At 51.8% G+C, this 19,564-nt stretch overlaps 1 protein-coding gene across 1 annotated transcript; it reads left to right on the plus strand.

Annotated features, from left to right (window-relative positions):
* Nucleotides 1-2,808: 2,808 nt before the first annotated feature.
* MOCS1 (molybdenum cofactor synthesis 1) lies at nt 2,809-19,112 on the plus strand. Its single transcript, XM_044290776.1, has 6 exons — nt 2,809-2,996; nt 13,455-13,590; nt 14,922-15,089; nt 15,542-15,706; nt 17,822-17,883; nt 18,960-19,112. The coding sequence occupies exons 1-6, from the start codon at nt 2,874-2,876 to the stop codon at nt 19,095-19,097; spliced, it is 792 nt and encodes a 263-aa protein (XP_044146711.1). The 5' UTR covers nt 2,809-2,873; the 3' UTR covers nt 19,098-19,112.
* Nucleotides 19,113-19,564: the final 452 nt, after the last annotated feature.

The following is a 19,564-nucleotide window of genomic DNA, read 5'->3' on the forward strand; positions in this document are numbered from 1 at the left end:
TTTAAAATACATATAATTGTAATAAAAAAGACATGGAGGAGAATACAGCACCACATACCTCTTCCATCCTGTGACATCTCCTGTCATGTAGACCTTCTCCTTCCTCTTCTCCTCCATTTAACCCGGACCACCATGGCAAATTCTTTCAGCCGCATCTCGTCTCTACAGTTTGTTACACAGACATGTTAGATTTCTCCGTTTTTCCATCAACCTCCCCATCCTGGTGTCCCCACAGTGTCATCATACTGCCACCCCTAATACTGTGCCCGTTGTGCCCCCCGATGCCCAAGGAACTATACTGCTGAAAAAATAGTGACCCTGAAAGATATAATTGGGGTAATTTATCAAACTGGTGTAAAGTAGAACTGGATTTCTAAAAGAGCTGTCAAATATGAAAGGTGGAATCTGATTGGCTGCTATGGCAACTAAGACAGTTTTACTTTACACAAGTTTGATAAATTACCCCCAGTAATAATAACACCCTATATTGTGCTCCAGGTAATAATCCCTGTATAGTGTCCCCAGAAATAATAGAATTGCCCCTACAGTGCCTCCCCAAGAGCAACAGCCCCACATAGCAATTACCCCACACTGCCCCCACACAATAGTTTCCCCCACATAGTAATTTGCCCCCACACTGCGCCATATAGAAATTTGCCCCCACATAGTATTCCCTCCCATAATAATTTGGCCCCATACAGCCCCCCCCATGTACTCGATTTATCTTCCCTAATATGTCCTCCTGTGTGTCCTCCCCCCCCCCCCCCAAGTAGGCACATGAAATAAAAAAATAAAAAATGAACAAAAAATGAAAAGATAAATACTCACCTATGTCCAGGGCCAGGCGCTTGCTCGCAGAGGAAGGCGCGTCACAGTGCTGCGTCCCGTCACAGGCGCGCAATGACGTCATCACGCACGCCTGCGCCGGGATTTCACTACCGCATAGACCTCAGGCCTACAAGGCCTGAAGCCTATGGCGGTGATCGGCGACGGGGCAGGGAGCTATGCGCTCCCGTGCCCCGCCGCAGTATGTGGGCGTTCGGGTCAGCGTTGGGCCCCCCCCCCAGCGGTGCTGGGCCCGGGGCTGCCGACCCGAAAGTCCCTATTGTAATCAAACTAGAGTGCCAGGGATGAAGGGGTTAAGGAAGGGAGGAGATACGGACCTTTAAAAGCAGCACCAGGAGCCAGAATAGCCATCCCTGACGAAGATTAGCGATCTAATCGAAACGCGTTGGGGCATTTTTGGTCCTCCTGGTTCACCGTAGCTACTACCGTGACGTCACGCAGCACTCCGTGCAAGCGCGAACAAGCGGCTTTTTCAAACCACGAGCTGTGCCACCGGCCGGGGCAAGCTCTGTATTTTATATAAGAAAATTACAAATAACAACTAGGGTTCAACCCCCCAAACCTTTCCCTATCCCGAACGGCACTTAAAAGAAGAAAATAGAGAAAAAAGAAAAAGCCAGAAGGACGCAGAAGAACAGCCTCCACAGATGAACATCCGGGAATTCTAAAAATCTGTGAGTCACTGTATTATTCACTGTGGACCTCTATAGTGCCGAACAGGCAGCGAGAACAAAAGGGGGTACATGTCGCGCAGTACCTAATACATACATATTGCACTATATGTCAGCATTATGTGAGCACTGTATGGCGGTATTATGTAATGTATTGCACTATATGTCAGCATTATGTGAGCACTGTATGGCGGTATTATGTAATGTATTGCACTATATGTCAGCATTATGTGAGCATTGTATGTTGGTATTATGTAATGTATTTCACTATATGTCAGCATTATGTGAGCACTGTATGGCGGTATTATGTAATGTATTGCACTATATGTCAGCATTATGTGAGCACTGTATAGCGGTATTATGTAATGTATTGCACTATATGTCAGCATTATGTGAGCACTGTATGGCGGTATTATGTAATGTATTGCACTATATGTCAGCATTATGTGAGCACTGTATAGCGGTATTATGTAATGTATTGCACTATATGTCAGCATTATGTGAGCACTGTATGGCGGTATTATGTAATGTATTGCACTATATGTCAGCATTATGTGAGCACTGTATGGCGGTATTATGTAATGTATTGCACTATATGTCAGCATTATGTGAGCACTGTATGGCGGTATTATGTAATGTATTGCACTATATGTCAGCATTATGTGAGCACTGTATAGCGGTATTATGTAATGTATTGCACTATATGTCAGCATTATGTGAGCACTGTATGGCGGTGTTATGTAATGTATTGCACTATATGTCGGCATTATGTGAGCACTGTATGGCGGTATTATGTAATGTATTGCACTATATGTTGGTATTATGTGAGCAGTATATGGCAGAATAATGTGGGCACTGTTGTATAACATGATGATAGAGGGGAGGGGGGGCCGTATTTTACCTTCGCTGCCACTAGTTGCCTTAACTTATGAGGGAGGAAGAATAGACTTTATTATATTTAACACCAACATTTCACCGGAAATACCGCAAGGTCACAATACAAGATAGTTTTACTGCTCATCCCCCATCCTCGCAGGCAGCACAGCCGCCGCCAGTGCAGTGTGTCCAGCAGCCAGCAGGGGGAGCCCGCTCTCAACACAAACCACCGGGACCGGAAGTGAGTGTAGCCGCTCATTGGCTGTTTGTGTGACAGCCTACACTTTCATTGGCTCTCCGTGTGATAAGCGGCGGCACTGTGATTGGTTCTTGTTCTGACAGCTCGGAAAGTGATTGGCTGTTGGGTTGACAGACGCCATGATGATTGGTTGTGAGAGACTGTGAGTTGTGATTGGATGAGTTTGATGTTGGAGAGTGAGAGCTGAAGATCGGCCGCTCAGCTCCAGCACAGCCCGGGACATGGCAGCGGGCGGCGGACGGGTGTGCGGGCTGCTGCGGGACAACCTCCTGCGAGTCAGACCCTGGGGGAGCGGCAGGCGAGGCTGCGTGTCCGGAGCGGTGGAGGTGGCCGGGGCCGTGCAGGTGAGAGCTCCGGAGTCTGCGGGGTCGCTGCTCTGTCCCCTCTCCCTGCAGGGGGTCGCTGCTCTGTCCCCTCCCCCTGCAGGTGGTCGCTGCTCTGTCCCCTCCTCCTGCAGGTGGTCGCTGCTCTGTCCCCTCCTCCTGCAGGTGGTCGCTGCTCTGTCCCCTCCTCCTGCAGGTGGTCGCTGCTCTGTCCCCCCCCCCCCCCCCTGCAGGTGGTCGCTGCTCTGTCCCCTCTCCCTGCGGGGGGTCGCTGCTCTGTCCCCTCCCCCTGCGGGGGGTCGCTGCTCTGTCCCCTCTCCCTGCAGGTGGTCGCTGCTCTGTCCCCTCCCCCTGCAGGTGGTCACTGCTCTGTCCCCTCTCCCTGCGGGGGTCGCTGCTCTGTCCCCTCTCCCTGCGGGCGGTCGCTGCTCTGTCCCCTCCCCCTGCGGGCGGTCGCTGCTCTGTCCCCTCCCCCTGCGGGCGGTCGCTGCTCTGTCCCCTCCCCCTGCGGGCGGTCGCCGCTCTGTCCCCTCTCCCTGCGGGCGGTCGCCGCTCTGTCCCCTCTCCCTGCGGGCGGTCGCCGCTCTGTCCCCTCTCCCTGCGGGCGGTCGCCGCTCTGTCCCCTCTCCCTGCGGGCGGTCGCCGCTCTGTCCCCTCTCCCTGCGGGCGGTCGCCGCTCTGTCCCCTCTCCCTGCGGGCGGTCGCCGCTCTGTCCCCTCTCCCTGCGGGGGGTCGCCGCTCTGTCCCCTCTCCCTGCGGGGGGTCGCCGCTCTGTCCCCTCTCCCTGCGGGGGGTCGCCGCTCTGTCCCCTCTCCCTGCGGGGGGTCGCCGCTCTGTCCCCTCTCCCTGCGGGGGGTCGCCGCTCTGTCCCCTCCCCCTGCGGGGGGTCGCCGCTCTGTCCCCTCTCCCTGCGGGTGGTCGCCGCTCTGTCCCCTCTCCCTGCAGGTGGTCACTGCTCTGTCCCCTCTCCCTGCGGGGGGTCGCTGCTCTGTCCCCTCTCCCTGCGGGCGGTCCGCTGCTCTGTCCCCTCCCCCTGCGGGCGGTCGCTGCTCTGTCCCCTCCCCCTGCGGGCGGTCGCTGCTCTGTCCCCTCCCCCTGCGGGCGGTCGCTGCTCTGTCCCCTCCCCTGCGGGCGGTCGCTGCTCTGTCCCCTCCCCCTGCGGGCGGTCGCCGCTCTGTCCCCTCCCCCTGCGGGCGGTCGCCGCTCTGTCCCCTCTCCCTGCGGGCGGTCGCCGCTCTGTCCCCTCTCCCTGCGGGCGGTCGCCGCTCTGTCCCCTCTCCCTGCGGGCGGTCGCCGCTCTGTCCCCTCTCCCTGCGGGCGGTCGCCGCTCTGTCCCCTCTCCCTGCGGGCGGTCGCCGCTCTGTCCCCTCTCCCTGCGGGCGGTCGCCGCTCTGTCCCCTCTCCCTGCGGGCGGTCGCCGCTCTGTCCCCTCTCCCTGCGGGCGGTCGCCGCTCTGTCCCCTCTCCCTGCGGGCGGTCGCCGCTCTGTCCCCTCTCCCTGCGGGCGGTCGCCGCTCTGTCCCCTCTCCCTGCGGGCGGTCGCCGCTCTGTCCCCCTCTCCCTGCGGGCGGTCGCCGCTCTGTCCCCTCTCCCTGCGGGCGGTCGCCGCTCTGTCCCCTCTCCCTGCGGGGGGTCGCCGCTCTGTCCCCTCTCCCTGCGGGGGGTCGCCGCTCTGTCCCCTCTCCCTGCGGGGGTCGCCGCTCTGTCCCCTCTCCCTGCGGGGGGTCGCCGCTCTGTCCCCTCTCCCTGCGGGGGTCGCCGCTCTGTCCCCTCTCCCTGCGGGGGGTCGCCGCTCTGTCCCCTCTCCCTGCGGGGGTCGCCGCTCTGTCCCCTCTCCCTGCGGGGGGTCGCCGCTCTGTCCCCTCTCCCTGCGGGGGGTCGCCGCTCTGTCCCCTCTCCCTGCGGGGGGTCGCCGCTCTGTCCCCTCTCCCTGCGGGGGGTCGCCGCTCTGTCCCCTCCCCCTGCGGGGGGTCGCCGCTCTGTCCCCTCCCCCTGCGGGGGGTCGCCGCTCTGTCCCCTCTCCCTGCGGGGGGTCGCCGCTCTGTCCCCTCTCCCTGCGGGTGCTCTTCCTTTCTCCCTACAGCTGCTCTCTCTCTTCTCTGTCTCCTCTGCTCCGGCAGCTTCTCTCTTCTCTGTCTCCTCTGCTCCGGCAGCTTCTCTCTTCTCTGTCTCCTCTGCTCCGGCAGCTTCTCTCTTCTCTGTCTCCTCTGCTCCGGCAGCTTCTCTCTTCTCTGTCTCCTCTGCTCCGGCAGCTTCTCTCTTCTCTGTCTCCTCTGCTCCGGCAGCTTCTCTCTTCTCTGTCTCCTCTGCTCTGGCAGCTTCTCTCTTCTCTGCTCTGGCAGCTTCTGTCTCCTCTGCTCTGGCAGCTTCTGTCTCCTCTGCTCCGGCAGCTTCTCTCTTCTCTGTCTCCTCTGCTCCTGCAGCTTCTCTCTTCTCTGTCTCCTCTGCTCCTGCAGCTTCTCTCTTCTCTGTCTCCTCTGCCCCTGCAGCTTCTCTCTTCTCTGTCTCCTCTGCCCCTGCAGCTTCTCTCTTCTCTGTCTCCTCTGCTCCGGCAGCTTCTCTCTTCTCTGTCTCCTCTGCTCCGGCAGCTTCTCTCTTCTCTGTCTCCTCTGCTCCGGCAGCTTCTCTCTTCTCTGTCTCCTCTGCTCCTGCAGCTTCTCTCTTCTCTGTCTCCTCTGCTCCTGCAGCTTCTCTCTTCTCTGTCTCCTCTGCTCCTGCAGCTTCTCTCTTCTCTGTCTCCTCTGCTCCTGCAGCTTCTCTCTTCTCTGTCTCCTCTGCTCCGGCAGCTTCTCTCTTCTCTGTCTCCTCTGCTCCGGCAGCTTCTCTCTTCTCTGTCTCCTCTGCTCCGGCAGCTTCTCTCTTCCCTGTCTCCTCTGCTCCGGCAGCTTCTCTCTTCCCTACCATCTGCTAACTCGTCTAATCTATCATTGTTCTGACATTTCCTTTAGCTGTAACTTTAGTGCGACTTTCCTGTGAGTGAGGGCAGAGTCGCGCGGCTCCGATCCTGCACCGACATCCGTCTATTAGCGCCGTCCACGGGCAAATCAGGTCAACTTCAATAAAACTGAAAAGTGCAGCCGTCACATGACTCCTGGCACTGCACACACAGCTCTGCTGTACTCCGGGTACCTAGCGGAGCCCTTTGGCTTTTCATGTGATAATGATGCATGTTCGACCGTGTGGCTCTTTCAGTATTTTGCGGAACAGTTGGCCCCCGATAGAACAGTCCTATCCTTGTCCGTTATGCGGACAATAATCGGACATGTTCTTTCTTTGAACAGAAATATGAAAACGGAAGGCATACGGCGTACCTTCGGTTTTTTTTTGCGGATCCATTGAAATGAATGGTTCTGTATACGGAACGCAAAAAACAGAACGGAAACGTTTGTGTGCAAGAGGCCTAATGGTGTGAATACTTATGCCTGGGGGTGAATACTATCAGTAAGTACCAGATACACTCCCCGTTTACGGGTTGTGCCGGTACTACTCGCCTGGCATCGCACTAGAGCCGCTGTCTAATTACTCCTGATTTACTGGTTTCTGTGCCAAGTACAGGAGGTTGTGATCCTCGCATCGCGCTCTGTGGGTCATGTGATCAGCAATCTCCCGGAGATGATATCAGGTTCTCACAGCCTGGAAAATATTAACACTGCTTTAACTGCCTTCCATTATATATTAGAGTGCAAGCTCCACAGGGCAGAGACAGTAATGTGTGTACACAGTGACTGCACCAGCAGAATAGTGAGTGCAGCTCTGGAGTATAATACAGGATATAACTCAGGATCAGGACAGGATAAGTAATGTATGTACACAGTGACTGCACCAGCAGAATAGTGAGTGCAGCTCTGGAGTATAATACAGGATGTAACTCAGGATCAGTACAGGATAAGTAATGTATGTACACAGTAACTGCACCAGCAGAATAGTGAGTGCAGCTCTGGAGTATAATACAGGATATAACTCAGGATCAGTACAGGATAAGTAATGTAATGTACACAGTGACTGCACCAGCAGAATAGTGAGTGCAGCTCTGGGGTATAATACAGGATGTAACTCAGGGTCAGTACTGGATAAGTAATGTATGTACACAGTGACTGCACCAGCAGAATAGTGAGTGCAGCTCTGGAGTATAATACAGGATGTAACTCAGGATCAGTACAGGATAAGTAATGTATGTATACAGTGACTGCACCAGCAGAATAGTGAGTGCAGCTCTGGAGTATAATACAGGATGTAACTCAGGATCAGTACAGGATAAGTAATGTATGTACACAGTGACTGCACCAGCAGAATAGTGAGTGCAGCTCTGGAGTATAATACAGGATGTAACTCAGGATCAGTACAGGATAAGTAATGTATGTACACAGTGACTGCACCAGCAGAATAGTGAGTGCAGCTCTGGAGTATAATACAGGATGTATATCAGGATCAGTACAGGATAAGTAATGTATGTACACAGTGACTGCACCAGCAGAATAGTGAGTGCAGCTCTGGAGTATAATACAGGATGTATATCAGGATCAGTACAGGATAAGTAATGTATGTACTAGGGTTGTTTTGGGTATCAAACTTTCGATACCCAATTGATACTCTTAGCCCGGTATCGATACGATACCGGGATTTGTCTTTTATCGATACTAGGTGGTGCTACTGCACAGCCCAGTATCAGAGAATATGGATCGCTCTGCTCTCAGCAGCACAGGTAAGAAGGACGCAGTCTCTCTACCTTCCCCCGTGCTGCTGCCGCTGCCTCCGATGAGAGTGCAGAGGGGAGGAAGAGGGGGGAGGGTGCACTGCCTCAGGTGGCGCACCTGAGGGGTTAACTTCCGCGGATCACAGTGCCATGTCAGAGGCAGTGTGCCAGCAATGTGTTTCTGCCGCCGGCTGTAGTTGTATATTAAACATTAGTTATCATTGGTGGCGCAGTGCACCCCCCCCTCCCGAGTATTAAAATCATTGGTGGCAGTGGCCACAGGGTCCCCTCTCCTCCTCCTCATTGGTGGCAGTGGCCACAGGGTCCCCTCTCCTCCTCATTGGTGGCAGTGGCCACAGGGTCCCCTCTTCTCCTCCTCATTGGTGGCAGTGGCCACAGGGTCCCCTCTCCTCCTCCTCATTGGTGGCAGTGGCCACAGGGTCCCCTCTCCTCCTCCTCCTCATTGGTGGCAGTGGCCACAGGGTCCCCTCTCCTCCTCATTGGTGGCAGTGGCCACAGGGTCCCCTCTCCTCCTCCTCCTCATTGGTGGCAGTGGCCACAGGGTCCCCTCTCCTCCTCCTCCTCATTGGTGGCAGTGGCCACAGGGTCCCCTCTCCTCCTCCTCCTCATTGGTGGCAGTGGCCACAGGGACCCCTCTCCTCCTCATTGGTGGCAGTGGCCACAGGATCCCCTCTCCTCCTCTTCATTGGTGGTGAAGTGGCAGCTTCTGATCGGAGCCCCAGCAGTGTAATCCCGGGGCTCCAATCAGTTACCATGGCAGCCAGGACGCTACTGAAGCCCTGGCTGCCATGGTAACCTCCCTGCTGCTGTGTGTACTATGCCCAGGGCAGCAGGGAGAGTGCGAGGTCCCAGTCACCCTAATAGAGTGAATAGGACTGTTCGATTATGGGTCGAACATTCCATAAAATGCGGAATGCATGTGGATTTTTGGGGTATCGAGTATCGCACTACTTTTTTTATGGTATCGAAACTGAATCTAAATTTTGGTATGGAACCAGCCCTCCGGTGTACAGACTTTTGCACGCTGTCTTATTAGTGTCTGGTTTTTCTGTCTCGCTGGTTGTGAGAAGTTCACTGTCGGATTAGGTTTATTTCCACGGGTGTCACATGAGCATCACGCTGGCGTCTCCGCTAACACAATGGCGCGCTGTTATTACACAGGGCAGTGACCTTTCCTCATTTTGTACATAGTCCATGGATCCAAGTGGAACAGAATATACAACTCCAATTTTAAAGGGAACCTGTCCGCTCTTAGTTACTACCTGCATTCCCCATGTAATAAAAACATATGCAGCATCTATTTTTATTACTCTTATGTTGTGCTATTCCTCTATTATTCCTGCTAGAGGTTTTTGAATAAATTCCTAGCAGTTAGCAATGAGGGTCCAGCTGGGTGTAACCAGTTGAGGTGTCCCTGCACAGTCTGACACTATCCAATCGGTGCTGCCGCCCACCTTCCTACCTGGTTGCACCCTGCTAGAGCTTCCTTGCAAACAGCTAGCGATTAATTCAAAACCTTCTAGCAGGAATAATAGAGGAACAACACGACAAAAGGCCTCATGCACCTGGCCATGGCCGTAGCAATATGCGGGCGCCGGCCGTGTGCTCCCTGCATCATGGATGCGGTCCCATTCACTTGAAAGGGTCCGCAATCCGGAGCTATGGTGCTAATTTTTTGCGGTGTGGACGGATCACTGATCCATTCAAGTTGAATGGGTCTCGAACGGTCCTGGACGCCGCATGGACATTGCCCGTGCATTGGGGACCGCGAATTGCAGTCCCCAATGCACGGAACGGCCGCACAACGGGGACTGCACTGGAGCGGTATATACTGTGTATATATATATATTTTTTATTTTTCACCCTACGGTCGGCTTATACCAGGACTGACAAGGCTGATAACAGTTAGTAACAGAGCAGGATCTGCAGTGATGGATGTGTCTGTGACCTCCTTAAATACTCTGTGCTTCTGTGGTTTGTTTTTAGCTTCCAGATCACTTCACAAACAAGACCTTTGGTTGCACATTCTCTGGCAGCTTTGTGTCAGGCGGCTGTTAAATATTATCTCCCCGCCTGATGGCCCCTTCTGTCCCTGCGGAGAGGAGATAAGGGGCCCTGCGACCCAGAAGCCTCCACTCCGTGGAGATAAGCTCCAGCTGCCATTTCTGTCCCCATTCACGACCCCTGTGCTGCAGAACTACAACTCTCAACGTGCCCTATGGCTGAGACCGCTCTCCAGAGTTACAACCTGTGGCTGATGGCCAGCCTGTGCTGACGGCCTGTGACTATCCGTACATACTGGGAGTTGTAGTTTTGCAACAGTTAGAGAGAAGCAGGTTAGGGACCGGTGATCCAGAAACTGGGTGACAACCCTTACGGTCCCTGTTTGAGGTCCAGTAGAAGTTGTCACCCAGCTTGCACTGCGTCCCCATCTTGATTGTCACCCAGCTTTTCTTGACGCGGATGTAATTAGGAATGGGATGAGCCCGTCCCTTTGTCTGCATCCCAGGGAGATACAATGTAACAAGTTTATCACGAGATACAATGTAAGGCTCTGTCTTCTTCTCTGGTTATAATCCGCTCCGGCCCGCCGTGCATTAAATCCGCCATCGTGCGCTGTGCCGCGGCCACATGTGACATCTACAAGGGACTGGATTAACTGGAGATTTGTCGGTAAATTAATCAGAAGACTCCGACTTGATTACAACTTGTATCTAGTAGAATGGAAGACGCCGCTGATCCCCCATGAACAATCAGGGGGAGGACGCGGCAAATGAGAGGGGGGGGGGGGGGCAGGTATTGTCCTGGACGCCGGGGACTTCTGGGGCAGTGAATGGCGCGGCGAGGAATGGTTCTGACCGATCTGCTGGGATTACACTGGGTCCTGTCATTATAGGACCGGGTGTTCTCTGCTCGGTTTCCTTTTTGTACTTTGTAAATAATTATTAAATCTTTTATTTATTTATTTTGTTTATTTTTCACCTGTTTGTTTTCGGCCGCGTTCACACATTGAGCTCTGACATTCAGTTACAAAACACGGGGAGATGTATCGGACTCTGTGCACCCGGAGCAGTGAGCTCCAACCTGCCGCTCTCCAGCTGGCGGGAAACTACAACTCCCATCATGCCCTGATAGTCGCAGGTTAGAGATCATTGACTTAGGTCCCATTCACATTTTGCAGCAGCAGCCGCCGGTGGATCTCCAGCGAGCACCGACCCGGTTTAGCTCCATTGAATAACAGACGCCCGGTTTTGAGCGTCCACCGTACCAGGAAGGGACGTGTCCTTTCTTGGTGCGGTTGCGGCTATAAACGAAAGCGCGTCCTCCCGTTAAAGTCAGTGGGAGGCAGATTCAGAGCTGTTGCCGGCGGCTTTTTGGCAAAAAGTGAACGGAGTTAAAAAAAAAATAATCCACAGCTCATCCCAGACATAACCACAGAGGATCACATCCTAGTATACCAGTGCCGCATGCTGTAGATACCGCTAATGGCAGTCAATTAAGAAAATTGGCTGTCGCCACCTCCTCTGGCAGCTCTGTAGTCTCACCGCTCTTACAGTAAGGAGTCCATAGTCTCACTGCTCTTACAGTAACGAGTCCATAGTCTCACTGCTCTTACAGTAGAGAGTCCATAGTCTCACTGCTCTTACAGTAAAGAGTCCATAGTCTCACTGCTCTTACAGTATAGAGTCCATAGTCTCACTGCTCTTACAGTAACGAGTCCATAGTCTCACTGCTCTTACAGTAAAGAGTCCATAGTCTCACTGCTCTTACAGTAAAGAGTCCATAGTCTCACTGCTCTTACAGTAACGAGTCCATAGTCTCACTGCTCTTACAGTAACGAGTCCATAGTCTCACTGCTCTTACAGTAAAGAGTCCATAGTCTCACTGCTCTTACAGTAACGAGTCCATAGTCTCACTGCTCTTACAGTAACGAGTCCATAGTCTCACTGCTCTTACAGTAGAGAGTCCATAGTCTCACTGCTCTTACAGTAAAGAGTCCATAGTCTCACTGCTCTTACAGTAACGAGTCCATAGTCTCACTGCTCTTACAGTAACGAGTCCATAGTCTCACTGCTCTTACAGTAACGAGTCCATAGTCTCACTGCTCTTACAGTAGAGAGTCCATAGTCTCACTGCTCTTACAGTATAGAGTCCATAGTCTCACTGCTCTTACAGTAAAGAGTCCATAGTCTCACTGCTCTTACAGTAAAGAGTCCACAGTCTCACTGCTCTTACCGTAAAGAGTCCACAGTCTCACTGCTCTTACCGTAAAGAGTCCACAGTCTCACTGCTCTTACAGTAAGGAGTCCACAGTCTCACTGCTCTTACAGTAAGGAGTCCACAGTCTCACTGCTCTTACAGTAAGGAGTCCACAGTCTCACTGCTCTTACAGTAAGGAGTCCACAGTCTCACTGCTCTTACAGTAAGGAGTCCACAGTCTCACTGCTCTTACAGTAAGGAGTCCACAGTCTCACTGCTCTTACAGTAAGGAGTCCACAGTCTCACTGCTCTTACAGTAAGGAGTCCATAGTCTCACTGCTCTTACCGTCTCCCCCGCCCGCCCCCCCCCCCTCCCCAGGTTTGATGGCCCGTCCTGTACTGCAGACCACTGATTCACGTAATCCCTTTGGTCGCCATCCTCTGTATCTGCTCTAGTTCCGCCATATCCTTATACACAGGCGACCAGCGCTGTACACAATGCGCCCTCGGCTATATCCGGAAGTCCCATAGCAGTGAATGGCAGGAAAGACATGCATGCTTGGCCACTGCTCCATTCACCCCTCTGGGACTGCCACAGCGGTGAATGCAGGGTGGCTGCGCATGCTCGGTGCATTCTACCTTCACTTTGGGGGGGTCCGTTCTAGAGATAGAAGCGGGTCCCTCCTCTGGGACCTGCTCCTGTGTGACACCGACGGCAGGTCTTGGCGATATACCACAGATGCTGAGATGGGACTACCCCTTTAAGTACAGAAAACGGATCCTCCTTTACACCAATCACATGAGTGGAGCGATCTCGGCTGCTGACTGCCTCCACTGGGGGGCGATCCGTCTACGTGCAGGTGACTGTTTGTTGTGTGTATGGATTGAGCCCCCTAGTGGTGGCAGCGGGAAGCTTTTGCCTCATTTTTATAATTTGTAGTTAATGTGCTTTTGTTTTATTTGGGTAAGCAGAGCTGCAGTGTAAAGTAATAATAGATGCCGTATTATTATTATCATTTGTTTTGAAATGTGGAACATAAGTAGGACTTCTTGGTAACCCGACCTCTCTGCGTCCCAGTAACAGTGAGCAGCTACGTATGTGAATAGAGACGCCTGTACTTGCCTGTCCTCCCCTCCGACTGTTCTGCGCCAACACCTGCAGAATATTGCACAATACATGAGTAAAGCTGCTCTCCTGGCCCCTCCCTTCCCTGTCCTTGCTGGACCTTAGATCTACTCTCCATGCGTTTTGGCACAACTGAAGAAGCTAAGCCGCAGTGTAAAGCATGGAGGGCAGAGCTGCAGCCTCTGCTGAGACGAGGTGGAATTCGGGTTTAAACAGGCAATGTGACTGAGCTGGAATATCTGCTCATAGCTTTGCTTCAGAGGAGCAGAGCTGCAGTGTAAAGCACGGCAGAGAGATGCAACAGTACACTTCATATATGTACATGTATACATGAAATGCCGCAAAGCTCTGTGTGCACCGTATTCAGCAATCCCCGTAGCGGCAGCGGGGATCAGCGGATTGGAATCTGCATTTTATGTATTTTTGGTCTTTTTTTTTAGGGTGTGGCCTCGAGCACAGATAGAAAGAGGTTCCTCCGAGATCACGCCCTGCCCTTCTCTGCCTTCCTCACGGACGGCTTCGGCCGGCAGCACACTTACCTGAGGATCTCGCTGACTGAGAAGTGTAACCTGCGCTGTGAGTAGTGCCGCCCTGTGTGCACTGTATACCGTACGTAATCAGTCACTGTGAGCAGCAGACAGAGGTCAGCATGTCCGAAGGCCCCTGGGGAAGAGTGACCGTTTGGCCACTCACTGCCTGCATAATAGCGCCATATAGTGCACAAATAATATTGCTACACAAGTAATTGCATCATAATATGCCAAATAATAGTACCATACACTGCCCCAAATAATACTGCCACTCAGTGCCTGCACAACATTGAAATTATTTGCCTTTAAAATATTGCCATACAGTGAGCGTGTAATAGCGCCATATAGTGCACAAATAATATTGCTTCACAAGTAATTGCACTATAGTGTGCAAAATAATAGCACCACGCTACTGCCTTTCATCACCTACTTAGTACTGCAATTTCCTTCAAAATATTTTCATACAGCGAGCACATAATACTGCCATATAGTGACCAAGTAATACTACACAAGTAATTACACTATAATATGGTAAATAATAGTGCCATGCAGTGCCCACATACTGCCGCCATGCAGTGCCCACATACTGCCGCCATGCAGTGCCCACATACTGCCGCCATGCAGTGCCCACATACTGCCGCCATGCAGTGCCCACATACTGCCGCCATGCAGTGCCCACATACTGCCGCCATGCAGTGCCCACATACTGCCGCCATGCACTGCCCACATACTGCCGCCATGCACTGCCCACATACTGCCGCCATGCAGTGCCCACATACTGCTGTGCTGCCATTCACTAGCATTTAATAGTCGAATACAGGGAATATATAACAGTGCCATATAGTGCCCAAATAATATTACTCCACAAGTAATTATAGTACCGTACTCTGCCCACACACTAGTGTCCATTCAGGACCACATAGCACTGCAGCTGCCTGTACAATAGTGGTATACAGTGAGCATATAATACTGCCATATAGTGCCCAAATAATATTACTACACAAGTTATTACACCGTTGTATAGCAAATGATAGTACTATATATTACCCACATAATACTGCCACTCAGCCCCCACATAACATTACAGTTGCCTGTACAATAGTGGCTTATAGGGGTCATATAATAGTACCATATGGTGCCCAAAGGCTACTACGACACCACTAATTACACCAAATAATAGTGCCATACTCTGCCCACACATAGCATTGCATGGAGGAATGCAGTAACCACATAATGGTGCCATATAGTGCACATATAATATTACCGCAGGACAGTAATGACGCCATAACATGTCGGTACATGGAGGGGGCAGCGTGTTATGGGCACAGGCTCTGATGTTTGCGGGTCACTTACTTTAGTTGGTGAATACTTCTGCAGGTCAGTACTGTATGCCGGAGGAAGGGGTGAAGCTGACCCTGAAGAGCGAGCTCCTCACCACCCAGGAGATCCTCACCTTGGCCAAGCTGTTTGTGCAGGAAGGGGTGGACAAAATCCGCCTGACCGGGGGCGAGCCCCTCATCCGGCCCGACGTGGTGGACATCATAGGTGAGGCGCCACCTGACCAAATGACGGGTCAGTGTATCCTCCTGCAGATCTGTGTGCTGCAAGAGCATTCAAATCTTCACCTATTTCAAGATCTCTACTTGCTGTCAGTGAACAGGCTTAAAAACTTTCCTGATTGGGAGGAGGGGGATTAAAGGGTTAAAATGGACCAGTGAGACCAAAAATCCATTCGCAGCAGGAAATCATTGTGCCCCCAAAGTTCTAGACACAGAGATCCGTCACTGGCAGCTTGCTGACAGTTTCCAAATACCCACTGTAGCTTCTTTGTTCACTCCTGGTTGGAGCCCCCTAGCTTCAGCGTTTGGGATTGCACCCAGCAGTTCAGGTCTGACCCAGTGGCCAGTACCATTCCATTATTGGGGGGGGGGGGGCAGTGAGAAATAATATGGTACCTTGGACCCTCCACCTCTAATATTTATTTCCCTTTTTATCAGCACAACTGAGGAGACTGAAAGGGTTAAAGACCATTGCACTGACGACCAATGGCATTAACCTGGCGCGGCTGTTACCCAGGCTGAAGGAGGCCGGAGTGGACGTTCTGAACATCAGCCTGGACACCCTGGTGCCTTCCAAGTTCGAGTTCATTGTGCGCAGGAAAGGTTAGTGCGGTATTATACAGCGACCCTTGAATATGGCGGTGGTGGTGTACTCCATGATGGCAGTATGGCATATCAATGGCGGTATAGTACAGGGTTGGTGATACAGCACAGTCATGGTGTTATAGCACAGTGTTGGCGGTATATCACAGTCATGGTGTTATAGCACAGTGTTGGCGGTATATCACAGTCATGGTGTTATATGCCAGTGTTGGCGGTATATCACAGTCATGGTGTTATATGCCAGTGTTGGCGGTATATCATAGTCATGGTGTTATAGCACAGTGTTGGCGGTATAGCACAGTCATGGTGTTATATGCCAGTGTTGGCGGTATATCATAGTCATGGTGTTATAGCACAGTGTTGGCGGTATATCACAGTCATGGTGTTATATGCCAGTGTTGGCGGTATATCACAGTCATGGTGTTATATGCCAGTGTTGGCGGTATATCACAGTCATGGTGTTATAGCACAGTGTTGGCGGTATATCACAGTCATGGTGTTATATGCCAGTGTTGGCGGTATATCACAGTCATGGTGTTATAGCACAGTGTTGGCGGTATATCACAGTCATGGTGTTATATAGCACAGTGTTGGCGGTATATCACAGTCATGGTGTTATAGCACAGTGTTGGCGGTATATCACAGTCATGATGTTATAGCACAGTGTTGGCGGTATAGCACAGTGTTGGCGGTATAGCCCAGTTGGCGGTATAAAGCACAGTCATGACGGTATAGCCCAGTTGGCGGTATAAAGCACAGTCATGACGGTATAGCCCAGTTGGCGGTATAAAGCACAGTCATGACGGTATAGCCCAGTTGGCGGTATAAAGCACAGTCATGGTGGTATAGCCCAGTTGGCGGTATAAAGCACAGTCATGGCGGTATAGCACAGTTGGCGGTATAAAGCACAGTCATGACGGTATAGCCCAGTTGGCGGTATAAAGCACAGTCATGACGGTATAGCCCAGTTGGCGGTATAAAGCACAGTCATGACGGTATAGCCCAGTTGGCGGTATAAAGCACAGTCATGACGGTATAGCCCAGTTGGCGGTATAAAGCACAGTCATGGCGGTATAGCACAGTTGGCGGTATAAAGCACAGTCATGACGGTATAGCCCAGTGTTGGCGGTATAAAGCACAGTCATGACGGTATAGCCCAGTTGGCGGTATAGCACAGTTGGCGGTATAAAGCACAGTCATGGCGGTATAGCCCAGTGTTGGCGGTATATAGCACAGTCATGGCGGTATAGCACAGTTGGCGGTATAAAGCACAGTCATGGCGGTATAGCACAGTTGGCGGTATAAAGCACAGTCATGGCGGTATAGCACAGTTGGCGGTATATAGCACAGTCATGGCGGTATAGCCCAGTTGGCGGTATATAGCACAGTCATGGCGGTATAGCACAGTTGGCGGTATGCCCCTAGCTTCAACCTGTTGTTTAATCTATGTTTTGGAGAGTGTAATGGGAGTGAGTAGTTTGGGGGCAGGGATAGCGGTCTGTCATGGGCACTGCTTCGGCGCGGTGATGGTGGTTTGTCTTGGGTTCACTCCTTCCGTCCTTCAGACCAAGCTGAACATCCACCATTCCTAATGAAGTGTCGAGGCTAATAAATGACGTAATATCACGAGCGCAGCGTTGTGGCGGTGCAGGGCGCTGGCGGTGGAGAGCTGTCACGGTGCAGTCAGCACTAGTAAGGGGCGTGCTAATGCCACGTTGCTACTCGGTAAGAGGGTGACCGTCAGACTGGCGCACGATGAGCTCTGCTTAATGCGGCCTTTATAAGATGGGACGTCTGCAAGATTGTATCGAACGCCATCAAAATGTAGGAGAATCTCCCCTTCCCTGGAGAGAGGAAGAAAGTGCCAGGAATCACATGGTATGACCCGCGTCATGTGACTCTTCTGTGGGGGGGCGTATCACTGGGTGGCAGTACTGCTGTTATCCACTAGATGGCGGCATCAGACTGCAGAGCAGAGATGTATCAGTTCCATTACATTACATGGAAGTGTTATCCGGAGCCTTCTAGATGTAGCAGAGCCGAGTCTGTCAGAGTCCAGGATAACTATTACTATGTGTTCTCCTCATCCTTCTATTCCGCATCTTGTGTCTCCAGGTTTTCATAAAGTCATGGAGGGCATCCATCGTGCGCTGGAGCTGGGCTACAATCCTGTCAAGGTGAGATTGCGGGTTTCCTTCCAGCAGCCACAGAGGCAGAATCGCCTTTTTCTCTGTCCTTTGCAGACACTGCCCCCCCCCCCCTATAGATCTCTATATTCAAAGCTTCCCGCTTCATGAATAGAATGCAAGAAGTGCAGTGCAGACTGACACAGGCAGTAGACAATCATTGCTGACAGAGATGGCTGTATCTGGTAGAGGTTTTTAAAATATTTTTTGCAGTTATTGCTTCGGTTCAGACTCTGAAAATAAAAATAAAAAACAATGAATCTTTTCGAGCCTTCCCAGGAATTCCCGTCACCTGCTAATTTTTTATTATTTTTATTATTACTGTTATTTTTTTATTTTTGTAAATGTATTTAGGTGTTTTTGGAACTTTTTTTGTTTTTCATATTTTTTCTACATCCCTCTGTTTTTTTTTTACTGCCTTCCTCTTCGATCTCTGGAAATTCCATTATTTTCGGTCAGTCCGATGTGATAAAATGTAAAATCTCTTCTCCGCCAAGAATCCCGGTGCGATGTGCGTGTCTGGAGCCCGGGCTCTTGGCTGGGATCCGTGGCGGGGGCCCCTCGGAGCTCCTGATCCCGCCTGCAGTAATGAGGGGATTTTTACTATGTGCTAAGATAAATAATCCACGCGGGGCGACGCAGCGCAGGCACATGCTTCCACTCCACTGTCAATTCTTTGTTTGATACAATGTATCCATCCATGTAGCTCCATAATGTAGCATCTTAAAGGGGAACTCCCGCCACTGCTCCAGTCACACCGAGAGCTGCATTCATGTGGTTTCTGTTGCCGCTGATGCCCCCTGAGCCGTGATGCATTGTGGGAGTGTACCCCCGCGCATCACAGCAAAGGAATCATGTCCACTTTTCCGTTTCTGGCGCAGTGTGTTTTCTTTTGCGGTGCACGATGGGAGATGTAGTTTACAGCAAGCATTTTACCGGAATCCGATGGGGGGGGGGGTCGCCTCGAATTGTGGGAGTTCAGCAGAGCAGGGAGGGTGAGGTCTGCCCGCTCAGTGTCCCCACTGATCACATGACTGACCTTTGAACCCCCCTCCGTTTTGGCGCAGGTGAACTGTGTGGTCATGAGAGGGTTAAATGAAGACGAGCTCTTGGACTTTGTTGCACTCACAGAGAGGCAGCCGCTCGAGGTGCGGTTCATCGAGTACATGCCGTTTGATGGTAAGTCATCTTACTATGCGGAATGATGGGAGTAGTAGTGGTGGTCAGCTCCTGCCACCGCTATAGGGGGAACTGGAGTGATTCCAGCCTGCATCAGTGTTTATAAGGAAACAGTCAGCAAGTAATCTGGATGCTGCTGATGGATCTTAGTTTGTTGCATTATTTCAAGTAATGTAGAAATAGAAAGTGCAGCTCTGGAGTATAATACAGCATGTAACTGAGGATCAGCACAGGGTAAGTAATGAATGTACACAGTGACTGCACCAGCAGAATAGTGAGTGCAGCTCTGGGGTATAGTACAGGATAAGTAATGTATGTACACAGTGACTGCACCTGCAGAATAGTGAGTGCAGCTCTGGAGTATAATACAGGATGTAACTCAGGATCAGTACAGGATAAGTAATGTGTATATACACAGTGACTGCACCAGCAGAATAGTGAGTGCAGCTCTGGAGTGTAATACAGGATGTAACTCAGGATCAGTACAGGGTAA

Source organism: Bufo gargarizans, chromosome 4 (assembly GCF_014858855.1).
Source record: "Bufo gargarizans isolate SCDJY-AF-19 chromosome 4, ASM1485885v1, whole genome shotgun sequence".
Taxonomy (NCBI): Eukaryota; Metazoa; Chordata; class Amphibia; order Anura; family Bufonidae; genus Bufo; species Bufo gargarizans.

Excerpts from the sequence above, each read along its gene's own strand:
- MOCS1 (XM_044290776.1), top strand. The coding sequence starts at position 2,874 with ATGGCAGCGGGCGGCGGACGGGTGTGCGGGCTGCTGCGGGACAACCTC. Across the intron at positions 13,591-14,921 it reads TGAGAAGTGTAACCTGCGCT|GTCAGTACTGTATGCCGGAG; the intron begins GTGAGTAGTGCC and ends ATACTTCTGCAG. Across the intron at positions 15,707-17,821 it reads GTTCATTGTGCGCAGGAAAG|GTTTTCATAAAGTCATGGAG; the intron begins GTTAGTGCGGTA and ends TTGTGTCTCCAG.